The sequence below is a fragment of the Lutra lutra genome, chromosome 8 (genome assembly GCF_902655055.1).
Source record: "Lutra lutra chromosome 8, mLutLut1.2, whole genome shotgun sequence".
In the NCBI taxonomy this organism is placed as follows: Eukaryota; Metazoa; Chordata; class Mammalia; order Carnivora; family Mustelidae; genus Lutra; species Lutra lutra.
Genome location: NC_062285.1, coordinates 51960175 through 51982264, shown reverse-complemented (window position 1 = coordinate 51982264; position 22090 = coordinate 51960175). Strand labels below are relative to the sequence as shown.

The window sequence follows — 22090 nt, the reverse complement described above, 5'->3', positions numbered from 1 at the left end:
GGAGGCCATTATGCTAAGTGAAATAAGCCAGACAGAGAAAGACAAATACTGTATGATATCTTTTATATATAGAATCTAAATAAAAACTTAAACTCGTGGAAACAGACTAGAATGGAGGTTACCATGGGCTGGAGGGTGGTGGGAATGGGTGAGGAGGTTGGTAAAAGGGTACAAGCTTTCTGTTATAAGATGAATAAGGTCTGAGGGTCTAATGTATAATATAGTGACTATGGTTGATAATACTACATTGTATAATTGAAATTTCCTAAGAGATATAGTCTCTTATAGTAACTTAAATGTTGTAACCAAAAAAGAGAAGAAGAAAAAAGGTTAATATGTGAAGTGATGCATGTGCTAATTAACTGTGTGGGGGGAAGTCCTTTCACAATATACACATACATCAAGTCATCACATTGTATACTTTAAATATCTTACAACTTTATTTGTAAATTATACTACAACAAAACTGGTGGGGGAGGAAAGGAGTCTGAGTAAAAATATGCAAGATACTCCAGATGCAAACGTCAGGCAATTTTTTTAAAGACTGATTGACTGATTGATTGATTTTAGAGAGGGGGCAGGGAGAAGGGGCAGAGGGGGAGAGTGTCTGAGGCAGACTCCCACTGAGTGAAGAGACTGATGAGGGGCTCGATCTCACAACCCTAAGATCACGACCTGAGCTGAAACCAAGAATCGGACCCTTAATCAACTGCACCAGCCAGGCACCACCAGACAATTTTTAATAAACGTTCACTATAAGTAAACAGCAAGGTGAGCGAAAAACCCTTCTTATTCCAAAATACATGCTACATATGTGAGCCATGCCTTAGGAAGTGGAAGATTTTGTTGTGAATACAGATCTGAGAAAGCCAGTGCATCTACTGAGGAAGGAAAGGTAAATGCTGAGATACACAGATGAACACAAAACAGTCCCTAGGCTCAAGGTTTTTGTGGTCTGGTGGGGAAGACAAACTCTATCCCACATCACTGACTCTACAGAAATATAACAGAGGCACAAACATGTGTTAACCGGGGCTTGGAGAGAGCAGGTGACTCAGACTAGGGCTTCCAGGAAAAGCTTCATAGAATAGGTCACACTTAGGCTGGATCTTGGAGGATGAACAGGTGTCTGTCAGTTCTAAAAAGAACTGGGGAAACAGCAGAGAATTCTTTGTAGCCATTCTCAGAGGAAATAAAAGCCAAGAATAAAAGAAAGAAAAGAGGAAGGGAAGAAAGAAAGGAGAGGAGAAAGTCACTGACATTCAATAATTCCTCAAAGATTCTGAAAGAGGTGACTTTTCTGACTAAGGAAGTGTCTCCAGAAACTTCTGCTCCACTTCCCTGAATCCAGAGACAGTGAACAGGCAAAGGAGTGACGGACCTTGGGAGAAATTTTTCTCTTCTTCATCCTAATTTCTGATGCTCCTATCCTCCCAGACTTGCACGTTTGTGGAAAGGGCTGTGGTCCACCATGGCCAATCGGACCATAGTGACTGAGTTCTTCCTCCAAGGCCTGACGGACACCAAAGAGCTTCAGGTGGCAGTTTTTCTGCTCCTGCTGCTCGCCTACCTCGTGACTGTCTCTGGAAACCTGGTTGTAATCAGTCTGACCTTGCTGGACACCCGCCTGCAAACCCCAATGTACTTCTTCCTCCGGAATCTGTCCTGCCTAGAAATTTGGTTCCAAACCGTCATCGTGCCCAAGATGTTGCTCAACATTGCCACAGGAACAAGACCATTAGTTTTGCTGGCTGCATCACTCAGGACTTTTTCCATATCTTCCTGGGGGCTACAGAGTTCCTCCTCCTCACAGCCATGGCCTATGACCAGTACATCGCCATCTGCCAGCCCCTCCACTACCCCATCCCCATGAGCAACAGAGTCTGCACGCAGCTCATCCTTACCTGCTGGCTGGCAGGGTTCTCCTTCATCATCGTGCCTGTCATCCTGACCAGTCGGCTTCCATTCTGTGACACCCACATCAACCACTTCTGCTGTGACTATACACCTCTCATGGAGGTGGTGTGCAGCGGACCACAGGTGTTAGAGATGGTGGCCTTCACCCTGGCCGTGGTGGCTCTGGTCAGCACTCTGGTGCTGATCACCATATCCTATGTCCAGATCATCCGAACAATCATCAGGATCCCCTCTGTCCAAGAGAGAAAGAAAGCTTTCTCTACCTGTTCCTCCCATATCATTGTGGTCACCATGTGCTATGGCAGCTGCTTCTTTATGTACATCAAGCCCTCTCCAGGCAAGGGGGTTGATTTCAACAAAGGAGTGTCTCTAATCAATACAATTATTGCACAGACCTGTACCCCTGGGGTTAAAAATATATTATATGTTTATAAAAAATTTTTTAAAAAAAGAAAAAAATACAATTATTGCCCCCCTCTTGAATCCCTTCATCTATACTCTCAGGAACCAACAAGTTAAGCAAGTAGTGAAAGACCTGATCAGGAAAATGGGTTGGCTCCAAAATAAATGACAACCCTAACAAGGCTCTTTCCAGGGAAACATGACTCTCCTCAGAGCCCAAATACTACAAAAAGTATTTTCAAGGTTAAGCTTTCATGAATAGTCCTCTTTGAAATCCTTAAAGCTTTTCCAGCTTCCACCCATTCCCTCATCCCAAAAGCCACTCTCATACTCTAGGTATTTTTTATGGCAGGACCCCACTTCCAGGTACCAAAATCTGTATTGATTATCTATTATCAATTAACAAGTTACCCACAAAACTCAGTAGCTTAAAACAACAAATGATCATTATCTCATAGTTTCAGTGGGCCAGAATCTGGCTGATTAGCTGGGTAACTCGGACTTAAGGTGATTCATAAGGCTGTAGTCAAGCTGTCAACCAGGGCTGTGGCCTCATCTGAAGGCATGATTGAGAGGGCATGTGCTTCCAAGTTCACTCACTTGGTTGTTGGTGGAACTATGCCTGTGGGACAAAAACCAATGCTCCTTGTGAGATCAGGGAAGGAGGGAAAGCAAAAGGAGATGTGGAAAATATATTGTAAAATCTTGTCACCTGAGGCGTGACTGTGAAAACCATTGAAACATCAAGCGTTCCCATGCTCAGGCTATTGAACAAAATGGCCCGGTAGAAACAGGATCCCATGATCCCCAGTGGCATCCCATGATCCCCAGTGGCAGGGCACGAGTGAGGAGCTATGAAAGAATGTAATCCCAGTCCCCCCTTTCTGCACCTGGTGACTGCCAGCCCAAACTTCCAGCTCCTCCCTTACCCCATAACTGCCTCCCTGTGTGCCGGCATGTAGGAGACGGTGCAGATCTGCTCTACAGCTTCAGGATATTTGCCATCCCTTGGTACACCTTTCCCACACTTGCAGGCATCTGTCCTTGCTTGTCTGATAAATAACTAAATAAATAAATAAATAATAAAATAAAAGCTATGTGCAGGATTCAGCGGCTACTGCTCTCCCTTGCACTGGCATCCCTGCACGGCTGCTCAGATTGGTGTCTGAGAACTTTATTTCAGTGCAAGATGACAAAAGAGTGGGTAGGACTGGGGCAAGAGTCTGAACAGGGACCACTCAAAACACAGCAATATCTAAATGCTCCTCTGTATGGGGAGGCAGCTCTGAAATTCCAGGAAAACAGGCTCTGAAGGAGACATTGAGGGGAAATTTGAGCTGCACACACCGTCCCAGACTTCATCATACTCCAGAAAGACTTGCAGCACTTAGGCAGCACTCACCCTCCTAACCTTTCCCCAAGCCCCTCACACCCAGCCCATCACATTCACCCCATGTCAGCCTGCTTTTCCTCTGCTTCCAAGATAGCATGATCCCAAAGAAATATGAGGCCCTAAGACCAGCTTGTTGGGTTTTCAACCTGGCCCTCAGGGCTGTTCAGAAATCCGTTTCCTTACCTCTGAAATCCCTGACAAATATCCCTGTGCGATAATATTTCTCTCTTGAATCATATGATCCCTGCCTTTTCCCACTTGTTTCCCTTGGTGAGCTTATCACCTACTTTTCAGGAAAGGATGAAGTTGTGCAACCTAAGCTCAGAAACACCCTCTCCTTTCAACTCAGCACACCTTGGGCCCTGCATCCGCTTTCTCATCCTTCCCCCTCTCTCAGAGAAGGAGGGATCCTGGATCTCTATTACCTCAAAAGACATAACACGGGGCATGGGGCATTAAAAAGAATACAAACTCTCAAGCTAAGCAGGCCTGTATTTAGATCCTACTTCTTCTGCTTTCTAGTTAGGCGGCCTTGAACAAGATACTTCGTCTCTCTGAGCCTTGGTTTCCTCTTCTAAAAAATAGTCTGCAACAGAAAACATTTGATGCTTCCAGCCCATTTCTTGCCCCCCACAACCCCTTAGAGCTGGTCCTTCACCCCAGAATTGAGTCCCTATTGCCTTGTACACTCGCTTCCCCCATGCTGCTTCTCTTGAGGTAATAGGGAGAAATACCTCCTCTGAGAGGCATTGGTTCCCCAAACTAGTGCCAAGTCATTCCCATTTATATCTGTGGCACCACCATCCTTTCAGTCTTTAGAGCTAGACATCTTGAAGTCATCACTGACCCTTCCCTGTAATCTGTCACCCACCCCTACTGTCTCCTCCCTCAAAAGGGTTCTCAGATTCACTCTATCCCTGTATTTCAACACTCAGCACACAGGCCACATGTCAAATATGACCAACTATCAGAGACTGCAAAAGATGGTCTCACATTCTTTGCTTCCCTACCACCATTCTCTTTGGTACTACCCTCCCACATGGACTCTGGCTTTGGCCATGTGCCTTGTTTCACACATTGTGACAATAGCAAACAGAATGCAAGCAGAAATTTAAAAAGCCCTGGGAACTCTCTGACTGCCATGTGAACAAGTCTGGGCTATCCTCTAGATGTTAAAAGACCCAAGGCCTCCTTGTCACCATTGTCTTTACTATTATTTACTAATAATCATGCACGCACACACACACATGCATACACACACACCCTGCCCAGGTGGCCAGCAACCAACTGGCAATGCATGAATGAGCCCATCAAAAACCAAGAGAAGAACCACTCAACTGAGCCCAGCCCAAGTTGCCAACCCACAGAATCATGAACCAAATAAATGTGGTTATTATAAGCCACTAAGTATTTGAGTGGTTTATTATTCAACAAAAATTAACCAGTACACCAAGCAAAAGTAAATATATATGGTAAACACATACTGTTTCCTGGTTAAGGATCCAAGATTAAGAAGTGAGTTCAAGTTGGCTTGGTTAGGTCAGGAAAGAGAACTCCATCTGTTCTCATCTATAGTTGCAGGCCAGAGAAAGTTACCAAGAAATAGGCCCTAAAGCAAACTGAGGCAAAATTATTTACTTCTCTTCTGGGGCATTCCATGTCCTTCTCCCAGGTAATGTGGCCCCTAAAGTAAGACTCAAATGGGGATGTTGCCCCAGTAGACTTTGAAAGTCTTATCCCAAGAAGCCTGATTTGAACATTCTCTGTGTGCAATGAGTTTCCCAGAAAACTCAGAAGCCACCTGGAGCCTCAAGTCCCCACACTCCTGTCAGGAGCATTTCTAGGACACCCTTTTCCAGGATCTCTGTTCCCCAGAGAAAAAAAAGTCTCATACGAAGGTCATGGTCCACACGAGAGAGACCCAGGGCTCCCCAGGCTATGTGTCTGCTTCTCAGAAGCTGCGGGAAACAGTCAGAGAGGAAGACGATGTGCTGATTCACTCACTTCTCAGCCCAGATCAGTCTTAATTGAATGTATCCCTTTCCTTTCTCCAAACCCAGTAAAGACACAATTTATGAGCCAAGTCCAAAGCAGGCAAACGCTCTGTATACACACATTTTGTTCTCATCTCAAGCCCCAGCACATTGTATCAGTACCTCATAAATGCAATACACCTTCCACTTTGAGGTTATCAGGATCTGAAGGTAACTCTTTTGTGAGGCCCCCCCACCGGAACAGGAATGCAGAGAGAGAGTGATGACCCAGAAAGCCACTTAAAACGTGTACCTGCTGAAGAAACCAGATTCTCAAGGCAGGGAACCAGAAACAATCTGGTAAATGGCTCTCTCTAGTGGGATTTTCTATTTTTACAATGTCACACTCACACTACAGTTTAGGAAACTCAGAGGATTTGAGTTCTCAAACAATGGAATCACTGTCCCAGGAATGACCTAAACAAACACCTCCCTCCCTTAAGGATTTTTGTTGTGTTGTTTTGTTTTGTTTTAGAAAATGTCAGCTACAGTGGCTGGCCCAAAACTGACCAACCCTAACCAATATAACTTAGTCAAACTTTAATTTATGGATTAATTTTTATCACTGCTATGTCCCATATGGGTGTGATCAGGTTATGTAAGGCATTGTGAGCTACTTTTTACTGTTCTCAATGCCTGCTCCTTTTAATAGCTGTTGATTTGGAGGGCACTCTCCCTGTGATGCAGATACTTTCGTGTGTAATTTGGTTAAAATTAATTTAATAAAAATTAATTAAAAGCTGTATTTATGGAGTTAATAAACTCATCTAGGCATTTTCAGTGCCTTGCTTTAATAACGAAACATTAACAAGTCAGATCTAGGGAGATGTCTGCCCATAGGGAATTTAGAAATTTAAGTGATGCAGTGGTATTAGTAGGATGATTTTTTTAATTGTTGAGTAGTTCTTCCTAGTCTGTTAGGGTTATGAATTATGGGGATTTTTATTTTAAGCCTTAGTTAAATGTATTTTTATTTTAACTTTAATTAAAGAAAATACCAGATCTAGGGGGATGCCTGTCTATGAAAACTTTATTAATTTAAGTAGCATGTTGGTGTTAATGGGAAAGATTAATTAAATGGTTGAGTAGGTTTTCTGATCTACCAGGACTAAGAATATAAATACTGTTGGTTTAGAACACTGAAGCAGAGTACTCACAGATTAAGGAATTCTGTTTAGATACAATTCCCAAGAGCCATCTAAGGACTTTCAATAAAAATTAAAAGACCAAAGTAAAATCCTCAAAGAAAATAGTCAGAATTGAGTACACATCTGCTGTCTGCTCTTGCTGCATAGCTCAAACAGGGAAAACAGTGACATGGAGTTTTTTCTTCCTTTTTTTCTTCCTCTGAGGGGAAGGAGAGGGTGGAGCTCTGTACTGCTCTAACTTTTCATTCTGTTTTAATATGTCCACAATCACCTCTGTGCTTATCCTAGATGAGACAGCACCTTCTAGGGGTCGGAGACTGGAGGAAAGGGGTGGAGGTGGAAGGAAGGAAGGAAGAAAAGAGGGAAATAAAAGAGAAGAAGGGAAAGAAATAGGGAAAATAGAAAGAAAGAAAGGAGACAGAAACACTGATCTTGAAAGTGTTATTTACAAATACATTTTCAGGTGTTCAAGGAATGGGTTCTGCAAAATTACTTTCTACTTAGGAATTTCCTTCTAAGTATAAATTTTTTAAAAACTTTATAGAGACTTAAGATTTTATTTGTAAAGATGCAAAAAAAAGTTTTTGAAACTTCTATTTAGAAGATGATGTGGAGAAAGCGGAACCCTCTTACACTGCTGATGGGAGCGCAAGCTGGTGCAGTCGATCTAGAAAACAGTAAGGCAGTTCCTCAAGAAGTTAAAAACAGGGGCGCCTGGGTAGCTCAGTGGGTTAAAGACTCTGCCTTCAGCTCGAGTCGTGATCCCAGAGTCCTGGGATCGAGCCCCGCATTGAGCCCCGCATTGAGCCCCGCATTGAGCCCCGCATTGAGCCCCGCATTGAGCCCCGCATTGAGCCCCGCATTGGGCTCTCCACTCAGCGGGAAGCCTGCTTCTCTTCCTCTCTCTCTGCCTGCTTCTCTGCCTACTTGTGATCTCTGGCTGTCAAATAAATAAATAAAATCTTTTTAAAATAAATAAATAAATAAAATAAAATAAAAACAGAGCTACCCTATGACCCAGCAACTGCACTACTAAGTATTCACCCCAAAGATACAGATATAATGAAAAGAAAGGGCACATCCACCCCAATATTCATAGTAGCAATGTGCACAATAGCCAAATTGTGGAAGGAGCCAAGATGTCCTTCAATGGATAAAGATGTGTCTCATACATAAAATGGAATATTACTCAGCTATTAGAAAGGATGAATACCCACCATTTGCATCAACATGGATGGAACTGGAGGGGATTTTGCTAAGTGAAATCAGTCAAGCAGAGAAGGACAATTATCATATGGTTTCACTCATATGTGGAACATTAGGAATAGCTCAGAGGACCACAGGGGAAGGGAGGGAAAACTGAATGGGAAGACTTCAAAGAGGGAGACAAACCATGAGAGACTCTTGACTCCAGAAAACAAACTGAGGGTCACGGAAGGGAGGGGGGGTGAGGGATGGGGTACCTGGGTGATGGGTATTAAGAAAGACACATGTGGTGATGAGCACCACATGTTATATGCAACTAATGAATCATTGAACATTACATCAAAAACTAATGAGGTATTATATGTTGGCCAATTGAACATTTTAAAAAAAAAAAAGATGAATATATGGGCAGCTGCTGCCGTACAAGTTTTTCAGAGAGGACAACACACCCAAGTGGTGGGGGCTGCTGGTGCTGGCGCTGAAAACCGTCCAGGGGCAAATTCATCAGATTCTTGAGTCTAGTGATGATGCTCTTCAATATGTTGAAGAATTAATCTTAAAATTATTAAATCTGCTACACCTAGCTCTGCCCCGAAGTGTTAGAGCAATGTGTTCAAAAAAGTTTCCTTCATCCAGTTATTAAGAGGGCAATAGCAGATGCCCAATTGACAATTGGAAAGAGGAGGTGAAGAAATCCTTTATATCTCCCAGTAGAAAAAATTCATCCTTTATTAAAAGAAGTCATAGTTTACAAAATTGACCTCCAGGTTTCTGTTTACATAGTAGCAGTATTAGAAGACATTTCTGCAGGGACGCCTGGGTGGCTCAGTTGGTTAAGCAGCTGCCTTCGGCTCAGGTCATGATCCCGGCGTCCTGGGATCGAGTCCCACATCGGGCTCCTTGCTTGGCGGGGAGCCTGCTTCTCCCTCTGCCTCTGCCTGCCATTCTGTCTGCCTGTGCTCGCTCGCTCTCCATTCTCTCTGACAAATAAATAAAATCTTTAAAAAAAAAAAAAAAGACATTTCTGCAGACACTTTAAAGCTGGTGGGGAATTATGTACAAAACACAGGGCATTATGAAATTACAAAGCAAGATATTAAAGTGGCAATGTGTGCTGATAAGGTATTAGTGGACATGTTTCATCAAGAGGTAGATAGAAGATATATTATCTTTAACTGATGAAGAGCCTTCCACCTCAAGAGAGCAAACTTATTATGATTTGGTAAAAGCATTTATGGCAGGAATTCAACAGTACATAAGGGAACTAAATCTAATTATAAAAGTTTTTAGAGAGCCCTTTTGTCCCCAATTCAAAATTTTTTACAGCTAATGTAAGTATTGTTGTGTACATGTATATCATTGCATGTGTGGTTAATTTTACATGACCACTCAAATTTGAATGTGTGGAGTTCATGATTGCTAATTTGACAAATTTTTTAAGTTGTGGGAATTAATCCATAGTGACTATGATCTCAAAGTTTTTACAACAGGTTCAATAAATTGAACATCAAAAATTAAAAAAACAAAAAAAATAGAAGATGAATATATGAATGTGCTCAGACAGACTGGATGGAGAGAGAGAGAAGGAAAGTGGAAGAGGAGAGATCTGCAGCAGAGTTTAAGCTGAAAAGGGACAAGACATTCCTGTTTGTCTCTGTTAAAAAGTAATTTTTTTAAGATTTTATTTATTTTTTGGAGAGAGAGAACAAGCCAGAGAGCACAAGCATGGGGAGTGGCAGGGGGAGACAGGAAGCAGAGCCCAACATGGGGCCCAATTCCAGGACCCTGGGATCATGCCATGAACCAAAGGCAGACACTTAACAGACTGAGCCACCAGATGCCCCTGTTAAAAAAGTAATTTTAAAGAGTTTATAGTGATGCATTGGAAACATTTTAACAATTGCACCATTCCCAGCTAGTGTTTATGTAAGAGAGTTTTCTATTTACATTGCTAACACTGCAAGCACTTTAGCAAAACACTGAGGTAAAAGCCTTGAGTTACACAGATATGATCTGAAATGAGCATCATGAAAAAGAATGTGCATGCTGGCTGTTGTCAGCCAGAAGAGAGTTTCTGTTCCATACAAGGCAACGATCTGTGAACAACCATATTAACCGATGGTCGGGATGATTTTTTAAGCAATTTACAACCGAACATGATAGTTTGTTATTGTGTGTTATATTTTGGTTACCTTTTATTGTGTTGAACTATTTTTTAGGAAATTAGAAAATTAGAGATGATATTATCACATATTTTTTCCCATTTAAAATGATGAGAAATAAGTTCCCAAGTAGCACTTTCACCCAGAACATCCATTTTTCGTGAACAGATTATTGATCGTAAAGAGGAGATGATCATGTAAGGATTCAGCTATCTCAACAATAGCATTGGTATCTTGAAGATAATGGAATAATACCTTCAAAATTTTTTTTAAATAATTAATTAATTACTTAATCACACCTTGACTACTATACCCAGCCAATTCTCAATCAAGCACATTAGATAGAATAAAGAATGTTCAGATGTGCAAAGTCCCAAAAACTTTATTTCCTGTCCACCACCCAACAACACCTGAGGCTACTGGAGAATGTACCCCATTCAAACTCAGAAAGAAAAAGACCTTGGATCCGGGAAGCAGGAGCTCCAATTCAAAAGAGAGTGAAAGGCATTCCCAGCCATCCCCAGATGGAAGCTGTACATCAGGCTGAGGAAAACAGTCCAGAGGAATCTGTAGACAGTCTCTTCCACATAGCACACCCTGGGTACATCACAGACACCCACAGGCCCGTCACACTCCAGCTGCACAGGGCATGTCTACATCCACTGTCTGACCACATCTCCCCCCCTGCACAGACACTACACACACCACAGGCTCCATTCCCAGAGCCAGTGACAAAGGGTAATCTTGGACATTCTTTCTCAGGTCCCAAGTTGAAGAAAAGATTGTCTTTCTTGTTCCAAATTCCAAACGGCTTCCTGTTGACATTGAGTCAGACGTCCTCTGCCCCTGTGGGGTCAACCTCTCCCCTCAGGAGCCTCTACTTCACACCTCGTCCAAGAGTGCCACCTCCTGCCTTCACAGGCCCCCTGGCCACCCAGTTAATCCAGCCCGCCAGCCACACCCCCAGCTACCCATCTTCTGCCCACGTGGTCATCATCCATCCCTTTATGGACTCATCTATTCAGCAATCCATCTGTCCGGCAATCCATCTGTCCACCTATCTGTTCTGGACTTGTCAGATTAGTTTTCAGATACACAAAGAGCCTTACTACAAACCCCTCTCTAGGGAGCTGCTCTGCGAATGAGGCAGGAATGCCACCTCGGGAGCAGGGAACCAGTTTCTGTTGTTAGGCCCAGGGGAACCGGGGCACACCGCCGGGCATCGCACAAAATCCTCCTGGGGTCCCCGCACCCAGAACCTGGGACACTGGTCTCCTGACCCAGCAGAGGCAGCTCTGAGCTGTCAGTACATAAACTGGGCCGGATCCACCGAGAACAAAGAGAAACCTGAGGAAGACGCAGCTCCGACTGGCAGGTGGCAGGTTTACCACACGAGCAAACTTACCTACAGGCTGGTCTCCAGCAGCCACTAAATACGTTGATCTCAGCTCCCGCCCACCAGAATCGTAGAAGTTGGTATGGAGTACTTAACCCAGTTCGGTAACAAACACCATCCAGAAGGTCTCAACAACACCTTGTCCCCTCAACATTACGTCCTTGAAAATGGCTCCCCACAGTGGGAGGAAGACACATTCAAAGGACAGGGGAGGGGATAAGGAGCCCCCGATTGCGCAGATGCAGCCCTGGGGTCAACCCGAAGTCATATCCTCCCAATGACCTCCTTCTGCACTGCACGCCTGGGGACCAGCTCTTACAATCTTGCATGCCCCACTCTCTGTCTTCTGCAATACGCCCTGAGCAGGCAGCAAAGGGTTTTCCTGGTGTGATGGTGTCACGTTGGGTGGCTACCTGGATGCATGGGACACAGGTGTCACAGAGCAATATAGGCACATGCAAGAAAAAAACCAAGATTCACAGAATGATTCCCAAAATAAGGGACCATTTTTTTCCACCCAGAGTCCCCTAATCTGAATCACTCACTGATTTATTAAGTCCCTTAGGTGGGAGGTTGGATCACTCAGGGCATCACTTGTGTCCTCGTGTGATTTAATAAAGAGGGTCCATCAGCAGACTCATGAACACACACATTCTGTTTGGATAATAGCACAGATGCCTCTTTTCGAGGCCATAATAATGTCCAAGATCATTCTATTTCGGAGCACAGCTTTTCTCATTGGAGACATTTCAGTGTTCAAGAAAGACATTTTTGGCTGGCTATCATTTAAGGCTTGCTGAGCGAATTTAGTGAGGGCTTCTGTGGGTGCTATACCATCCTCCAAACCAACGCAGGGGGGAACAATGACAGTGGGTACACAATAGGACCAGTGGAAAAGCAAATGTGCCTATCTGGCCTTGAGGCGAGGGCAGGTGGCAACCTTAGAAACTTGGCCTGATAGGGTACTTACCATACATGCTGGCCAGAGACGGCAGCCTTGGGGAGATGGGCAAAAAATAGGTGAAGGGGAGTGGGAGGTACAGGCTTCCAGTTATGAAATGAATAAGTCACAGGGATGAAAGGTACAGCATAAGGGATATAGTCAATAGTATTGTAACAGCGATGTGCGGTGACCAACGGCAGCCACGCTTGTGGTGAGCCCAGCATAACAGAGAGATGTTCAATCAAATTACCTGAAGCTAATTTAACACTGTGTGTCCACTATACTCCAATGTTTTAAAAAAACTGAAATTGAAACTAAGAAATTCTTAGACAAATAAGAGCTGCAAGGGAGTTTGAGGACTGTCATCTTTAGCAGGAGACAGAAAGAGTTGCTCTGCTATGAAAGAGGTGAAATGGAATTGAATGCGTCCTCGGTAACACATGTCAGAGCATCTCTGCGAAGCTACCAACCCGTGGCTCTTCCAAGCTCTGAAACAACAGCTTTGAATGAAACAAAGTCCCTGCCTGCACAGACCATACTTCCCAGTGGGGGAGACACACACTAAACACCCAAACAAACAAAAGCACCAAAGATTATAGTTCTGCCTGGGATATGAAATAGGATGATCGGGGTATGGTGCTGCAATACCTAGGGCAGTTTGGAAAGTCTTTCTAAAGAGATGAAATATGAGCGGAGACATGATAATGAGAAGGCACCTGTGGAAGATGTAGGGCAAAGCCTCTCAACAGAGGGAACAGCAAGCATGAAGAACCCGAAGTATGGTTAAGGACAAGGACAAAGGCTAGTGTGGCAGGAGCATAGTGGAAGGGAAAAAAGGGCAGGGTATCGTAAAATGTAGGTTTCATTGTTATTTCTCCACTAGGATGAGGGCAACAGATCAGAAGACAATTCCCACTGAAGATATAGTTTGTTACTCACAGTTCCCAAGAGAAGGGGATGCTGCTTCACACAGGGCCACATGGAGAAGCACTGGGGTAGATCAGCAGGGAGTGGTCCTGTGGACAAGAGCCTGTATTGTGATTTTCAAGGGAAGGAACAGGCAAGGCACAGATTAGACAAGTTTCGGTTTACCTAGTTTGGATAATTTCAGCCAGTTCTAGGTTTAGGGGCTGTCTCTGGTTGTCTGGCACCTAACTCTGGGATGATTAGGTCCCAAGAATATGTGGGCCTAGAGTGTTAGAGCCCAATAAAGGCAGTGGGCAGAGGGTACAGCCTCTGGATTGTTGGTCTGCATATGAGAGGCACATTTCTAGATGAGTCATTGGTTATCTCTAGGAATTAGCTGACCCTGGGAGGGGCAGTCTAACCAGGATGAGTAAGGTTCCAGATGTCAAAACATCAGAATAAAAAGACATGCTTAATATGCAGGGACCGAATCATTAGCATCTTATAAATCAAGGGAAGGACTTTGTAGTTTGTTCTATCTAAACAGAAGTTACCGAGTTGCTAGAGGATTTAAGGGAAAGGAATGGTATCATCAGCTTACACTTGGAGAAAATCACGCTGGCTGGGTAGAGACAATTTGGAGAACAGGATGGCCCTAGGGAGGGACAGTTTGCTGTACTAAGATTATAGCCATGGAGATGATGAGATGGTTGGGATTACATTTTGGAGGCAGAACTGACAGAAGTTGCTGAGAAGTTGAATGTGGAGTGTTAAATGAATTAAAGTGGAGGGCTAGATTTTTGATCTGAGCAACTGAGAGGGAACAGCTCCCTTGCTGGGATGAGGAAGCTCAGAAGAGGAACAAGAGTTCTACTTGAGACACAATAAGTTTGAGATGCTCTGAGACATCAAAAAGGAGATACTCAACTATGTATACAAGGAGAAGTCAGAGTCAAAGATGTGTGCTTGGGAGTCCTAGAAGTTAAAAAATAAAATGTTTTAAGAAGGAGAGCTAACCAAATACCATTGAGAGATTGAGATGAAGACTGAAAATTAGCCAGTGGATTTGACAAAACAGGATTGTCGGTGGTTTTAGTAAGATTCAGTGGAGTTGTAGGGACAAATGCAGAAAACAGGAGATAAGAAGTGGAAAAGAACCCAGTGTCCACTAGAGGGCATCAGAAGTTGGGGGACTGGCCCTGGTTATTCCAGGTAATACCTTTCTTCTACCCCTGAACTTCAACACCCTTCCCAGACTGAAAACATTCAGAATGCTTACTCTCTGTTTAATGGCACCACTAAGAATGTCTGCAGTGACACAAGAGACCTGGAGATTGATGGAAATCCTGTCCTCCCTGCCTGCCTGGGCAACCAGACAGGCAATGTCTTCACTGGAACACTTTCCATCTAAAATAAAACTAAGAATGGAGATTAATGTGGCTAAATCATGTTTCACTATAGTTAACTTCTAGAATTTTCCAGAAGTTTCCACATTTAACTCGAAGCCAAGGCTTCATGCAGATGGATGAATTACCCATTGGAGAGTCTAGACATATCAGAGGGAGACCCTCAAATCTAATGCAGTCTGTGAACAAGGAGACCCTAAATGAGTGAGAAGATAAAAGTTAGACAGGTGGGCCACCTGGGTGGCTCAGTGGGTTAAGCCTCTGCCTTCGGCTCAGGTCATGGTCCCAGGGTCCTGGGATCAAGCCCCGCATTGGGCTCTCTGCTCAGCAGGGAGCCTGCTTCCCTTCCTCTCTCTCTCTGCCTGCCTCTCTGCCTACTTGTGATCTCTCTCTGCCAAATAAATAAATAAAATCTTAAAAAAAAAAAGTTAGGTGAGGGAACAAGGTGTGAGGAAGGGAAGAGGACCCAGGTTGGCCAAGAGAAATAAGATCAAGGAGAGATGAGAGGATACAGTAGGCACTGGGGACCCAGACAGAATCACCTGGCCCATGACACTACCTCAGCTCAGAGTCACCTAGGGAAATGCGAAGAGTCAGGGCCTCCTAGGTCCCAAGGGGGTGAAGACATAACAGTAGCTGGAGAATAACTGTGGGCACCACAGAAGTTGAGACTTCCAAGAGGGGAAGGAAGAGCAGAGCCCAAGTCTGTGCCCAGCAGCTCTTTCATCTCCCCCAGGTATGTGCCCCCACACAGTGCTGGGCAGCCTTGGCCCTTCTCTGACAAGGCTAGACCCTGCCAAGGGTAGAAAAGGAAGAGAAACAGAGGGCCTTAGAACCTCTCTCTGTGGGCTGGGAGCCAACACCTGTCCCTGGGCACTGGAGAAAAGAATCCAGCTGAAGTTTCCCGAATCCTTACCATTGCATTTGCAAAGGTGTGATTCGGGGGCCACCAGGCTGGCTGGACAGGGAGAAGGAATGAGAAAGGGAAGGGAATGGGGATCCGGACAACTTCTCCCAGATAAAACTGCGTATAATACAGCAAGGCAAGTGTGTACATTCTCAGACTACACAAAACTTTCAATGTGTGATGAGGTGTGTACGGCGAAGAGGTGGAAATGAGGCAGTGGGCAGCGAGCATATGCAAGTCTGTGGGATCACAAGTGGTAGGTAAATCAGGTGGGCATGCATAGTCTCCAGACTGTCTATGGTCAATGCCTTATGAAAACTTAAGACATTCTTTCCCAGGTTCCTGTTAATGGTCCCCATCCACAGAGCTACTCACATCCTCCTTTGTTGCCCTGTATCCTCCCTAACACACACACACACACACACACACACACCCATGTGCAACTCCTGTTATTAATGTTTCAGGCGGAAAAAAAAAAGAAGTCTGAAAGGACAAAGATAAGTTGCCTGGCTATGCTCCCCAAGACCTCCCTGACTTCATAAAGGCAGTCCTCCCCCCATTTCCCACATCCTTCCGTCGGTTCCAAAATCCCAGCTCCCTTGCCCCTAAGATATCAGATCTACCCCTAAAGAGCTACTATCCATTCCTGCCCCCTTTTGAGAGCCTCACCTCCTGGACTTAGGGCTCTCTAGGCTAACCAGTCATACAGCCAGACAGCCACACCTTTGTCCCTTCACCTTCTGTCCATTTAGCCAGATAACACAAGTTATCTGTTGCTCCATCCACAGACCACTTACCTGATTGATTTATCCAGCTGCCTATGTCACTAAGACTTATGGAAGGCATTGGGGGTGAGAGGTTTGGTTTTCAAATGAGTGTCAGGGAGGAGAGAATGGGAAGTTATTTGATGGGTATAGAGTTTTAATTCTGCAGGATGAGAAAGTTCTGGAGATTCGTTGCATAGCAATGTGAATATACTTAATATACTTTCCTTTGTTTCTTTTTTATCATTTTATTTTATTTCTTTTCAATGTGCAATGTGAATGTACTTAACACTACTAAACCATACACTAACAAGTGGTTAAGATGGTAAATTTTATGTTATGTGTTTTTACCACAGTTAAAAATAATTTTTTAAAAAAAGGCATCTGGGTAGCTCAGTCAGTTAAGCATCTGCTTTGGCTAAAGTCATGATCTCAGGGTCCTGGGATTGAGCCCCTGCTCAGCGGGGAGTCTGCTTCTTTCTCTCTCTCTCTACCTGTGCCCCTCCCTTGCTTATTCTCTCTCTCTCTCTCTCTCTCTCTCTCTCTCTCTCTTTCTCTCCCTCTCTCTCTCTCTCTCTCTGGTAAATAAATAAAAATCTTTTTTAAAAAAAGAGAGAGAGAGAGAGCCTCAGCCCCTCTCTATGACCCAAAAAAGCTCTCTGTCCTTCTCTTTGTCCCTCTATGGGAGAATTTGAAGAAAATAAGAGTGTCCTCAGGGCCAGTGTCTCTCTGAAGATTGTCCCAACTGTGTCAGGATGTACTGGAGATAAGAGAAGTTAAGAGGGAAATTATCACAGGCAGATGGCAAACAGGGGAGATGTAGCTGGGGATAGAGCAGGGAAGAGAGAAGATAAATTAAGGAAGGAGAAACTTATCTCTCTCCCTTCACAGATGATATTTTGGGGTGAAACGTAATTAGAGGACGGAACTAAAGAGATGCTCACAGTGTGGCAAAGATGAGGCGACGGGGGCGCCTGGGTGGTTCAGTGGGTTAAAGCTCTGCCTTCAGCTCAAGTCATGATCCCAGGGTCCTGGGATCAAGCCCCGTATTGGGCTCTCTGCTCAGCAGGGAGCCTGCTTCCCTTCCTCTCTCTCTGCCTACTCTCTCGGTCTTTCAAATAAATAAAATCTTAAAAAAAAAAAAAAAAGATGAGCTGATGATGGTGGGAGAGGCTTGATGAGGACAGACAGGATGAAGAAGAATCCCAGCTTTACTCAGGGAAGGAAGGCTGGCATGGCCACTTGCGTTCAGTTAAAGGAAATCCAAAAGTACATATTACATGTCAAGACATGTATGGACAAAAAGATGTCCATACCTTTAGCCAATTACCACTCTTAGAAATTTTTCCTAAGGGAATAAGTTAACAGAAACAAAACGAGACAATACACAAAGATATTGTTTCCATCATTATCTAAAAGAACAAATACACCCAGTAGAAGAATTTTGCAAGAGTATAAGAAGTGTTGGTTAAATGGTGGTGGAGAAATTCAACAGACTGCTAATGAACTTTTAATAAGATCACTCAGAGGGGCACCTAGGTGGCTCAGTTGGTTAAGCATCTGCCTTCCACTCAGGTCATGATCCCAGGGTGCTGGGATCGAGTCCTGCTTCGGGCTCCCTGCTCAGCAGGGAGTCTACTTCTCTCTCTGCCCCCCACTCGTGCTTTCTCTCTCTCACACACACACAAAAGTAAATAAATAAAATCTTAAAAAAAAAAAGATCACAGAGCAAAATGCTTCAAGCAAACATTAAAAAGGAAATGGAAAAGGGCATCTGGCAGACTCAGCCATAAGAGCACACAACTCCTGATCTCGGGGTCGTTAGCTCAAGCCCTACATTGGGCATAAGGATTACTTAAAAAAATAAAAACCTTTTTAAAAAAGGAAAGGACAAAACAAAAAGGACAAGACAAAAGTGTATATCCACTATGATTACAAGCATGTAAAATGGGTTTGCAGTGAGACAAAGACTTGAGGGTAATATACAAGAAAGAGAAGAAATTAACTCAGGTGTGGAAATCATAGACGACTTTACTCCAAATATTTCTTAAGTATTTTAATTGCAAAAATAACATTTTTTAATTTGAAAATAACAAGATTTCTTCCATACATTATTTGTAGTGGTGTGAGCCTCTGAAGGGTTATAACCAAAAGAGAAGAGGACCAATGGACTCAGATACTATTTCTGTCCAAACCCACTAGATGGAGTTTATCTCCCAGAAGTGTAGGGTAAGGCTGTAGGCCTTGCTGGAGATACTGCGGGCATGATTGTTAAAACCTCAGGCTTCAAGTTAATATTCTGGTTCTGCCAGGTTCTGTCGGCAATTTAAATTCTCAGAGCTCTGGTTCCTTCTCTGCAATGATGAGATAACAACTAGTACAAGAGCTGTTATGAAGGCCCCTGAGATAGGGCACAATGCCCAGCATACAGTAATCTCTAAGTGTAAGCTGTAGAGTAAATGACATAAGGCAAAAAAAAATACAGTAAGCAGACAAACTGGGGGTGGGAGGAAGATTGGGTCTATGAGCAATAGGCAGAAAGTGTGAGACTCTCCTGCCTAACAATGGAGATGGCCGGGCTAATCTCATGTGTGGGGTGAACGTGGGGATAAGGCCCTGCAAATGTTGGGAACACAGACTTCTACAAGATTTGGGCCCAGTGTCCTGTCTGTCTCACTGGCTGCCTAACTTGAGGCAGATCACTTCATCTTTCTGTTCATCAGTTCCCCCATCTTTATAAGTAGGATTCATTCATTTTTCTAATAAATATTCAGCAGAGCGCTTGGCATGTGCAAGATCTCCTGTTAGTTATCCAGCAATTAAACTGCCTTTATGACAGTAGAGAGATGATTAAAGGCACAGACTCTGGTTATTAGGTGGGGCTGGGTTCAAACCCCAACATCCTCCATTACTAGAAGAGTGACTTCGAGAAAGGTATTAACGCTGTTTGGGCTTCCATTTGCTCATCTGTAAAATGGAGAAAGTTTCTATGTCATGGTGTGATTGTGAAGATCCAATGATTTCGAGAATGTTAATCCCTTTGGCAGGGACCAGGCACTTGGAAAGCACCCATAGCTGTTAAAACAGGTGGCCCCCTATTACTTCCCCAACTGTCCTGCAGGACCTTACGGTGGAGACTGCACTAAAAAGGGCTGGGACCCAGACACAACTAATAACTCACAAGAACACAGAGGAAGGTGTTATCTTCAAATGGGGGAAGAGCTATCTGGAGCAAGAGGGGGTGACACATTCTGTAAAACGCTAAAAATTTAGCCAAGACAAATATAATGAAAGACCCATCCTACAAGCAGAGGAGGCCAAAGTTAGATTAGGCTAGCGCCAAAAATGGTCAGCTCCCCATCACTGCAGATGTGCCCACAGACACTGCCCAGCATCCCACGAAGATGTTGATAAGCCTGGAGCCATGCTAAAAAAATATAACCTTTATTGACACATAGAATACCAAAATGCCACAGGTAATCATTTCTGACCTTGAGGTGCAGAGAAGCTTCCATAGGGGAGGTGGAATTTGAGTTGAGCTTGAAGGATGAGCAGGATTTTAACAGAATGCCTAGAAACATTCTCTGCAGGGGCACACTCTGTAAAAGCTTGGGAGACCAGCTAGCATACTAAAACAGAGTAGCTGGTGTAGCTCAACACAGAGACCCAGATAAGAGGAAGCCAAATACAGTGTGACCCTTCCCTGGCCCCCTCCCTTTGCAAGGCGCAGACTGAAACCCAGTGATCTGTGACAGGGGGCCTAATAGAATCCCAAGGCATGATACAATTAGGCAGTTTTATCACAATCCCATCATTGCATGGCATTCTAAATCCAAAACCCGCAGTGATCATCAGATACCAGCTTAGGACAGTCCCTGGCTGAGCCCACAATGCAGGTGCTACATTGTCTCTTTCAGGTTGGGGGTTCAGTCCAGGAAATACAAAGGGGCTTAGGACATAGCACTGCTCCATCTCCACTCCAAAGAAAGACCCAAAGTACAGGGCAGGGGTCTCAAAAATTAGGCCCTTCACCAGGGCTCAGAGCATCGGGAACAGTGGGAAATGCAGCAAATTTAGAGCCAAGAAATCTTGGTTCAAGTCCCAGGCCTGCAACTCCCTTGGTATTATTTCAGCAAATTATTTACCTCCTCCAAGACAAAATGGAATCCTCCATAAAGTAGAGACCCTAATTCTCTCCGTTGATTCCAGAGGGACTGTATAAGAAGTGCTTTACTAAATTACAGACATTCTGCTTTTTTCTGTATAAATATCTCTTCCTTGGTTGTGCCGTAGGTTCTGGCCTGAAGTGATGGCTGAGAAAAATCAGACTCTGCCTGAATTTCTCCTTCTAGGATTCTCTGACCTCCGGTCCCTGCAGGGCCCCCTGTTCTGGGTGGTGCTTCTGTTCTACCTGGTCACCTTGCTGGGTAACTCTATGATCATCATCCTCACACAGGTCAGCCCGACCCTGCACTCCCCCATGTACTTCTTCCTGCGTCACCTCTCAGTGCTGGAGCTCCTGTACACCACGGACATCGTGCCCCGGACCCTGGCTGACCTGGCCTCCCAACAGCCCCGGGTCATCTCCTTCCAGAGCTGTGTAGCCCAGATGTATGTCTTCATTGTCCTGGGCATTTCAGAGTGCTGCCTGCTCACAGCCATGGCCTATGACCGCTACGCCGCCATCTGCCGACCCCTGCATTATTGCACCCTAATGAGCTGGAGGGCCTGCATGGCCATGGTGGCTGCCTCCTGGCTCATGGGCATCATCACAGCCACCACCCACTCATCCCTCATCTTCACTCTCCCTTTCCCCAGCCGCCCCATCATCCCACACTTCCTCTGTGACATCCTACCAGTACTGAGGCTGGCGAGTGCTGGGAAGCACAGGAGTGAAATCTCTGTGGTGACAGCCACTGTGGTCTTCATCATGGTCCCCTTCTCTCTGATTGTCACCTCTTATGCCCGCATCCTGGGGGTCATCCTGGCAATGGCCTCCACCCAGAGCCGCCACAAGGTCTTCTCCACCTGCTCCTCCCACCTGCTCGTGGTCTGCCTCTTCTTTGGAACAGCCAGCATCACCTATATCCGGCCCCGGGCAAGCTCTTCTGTCACCATGAACCGCATCCTCAGCCTCTTCTACACAGTCATCACTCCCATGCTCAACCCCATCATCTATACCCTTCGGAACAAGGAGGTGGCAGGCGCCCTGCACCACATGGCCAAGAGCCAGGTCTCCTCACTCTGAAGGGACCCAGGGGACGTCTGCTCACTCACCAACTCCTCCTTCTCCTTCAGGTGCTGGATTTAAACCCCAGCTGAACAGAAACCATGCAGGCCCTCAAAGAAATAAGGCTCCCTGGCAGAAAGTGTTGGAATTAAAAACAGAGATAGATCTGTATCTTACCTCCTGTCCCACACCCCAGACTCACTATTAGAGCATGGATTATTAGGACAAGATAGAATGGAAGGGAATGCTGCTCACAAGGAAGAACATTTATGGGGAA

The 22090-nt window shown here is 44.6% G+C and overlaps 1 protein-coding gene and 2 pseudogenes across 1 annotated transcript; all 3 read left to right on the top strand.

The window, feature by feature from the left end:
* Positions 1 to 1471: 1471 nt before the first annotated feature.
* LOC125106871 (olfactory receptor 2AP1-like) lies at positions 1472 to 2488 on the top strand (annotated as a pseudogene).
* A 2881-nt stretch (positions 2489 to 5369) lies between these two features.
* LOC125106870 (son of sevenless homolog 1-like) lies at positions 5370 to 9429 on the top strand (annotated as a pseudogene).
* Positions 9430 to 20892: 11463 nt separating this feature from the next.
* LOC125106869 (olfactory receptor 10P1-like) lies at positions 20893 to 21831 on the top strand. Its single transcript, XM_047741476.1, has one exon. The coding sequence runs from the start codon at positions 20893 to 20895 to the stop codon at positions 21829 to 21831; it is 939 nt and encodes a 312-aa protein (XP_047597432.1).
* Positions 21832 to 22090: the final 259 nt, after the last annotated feature.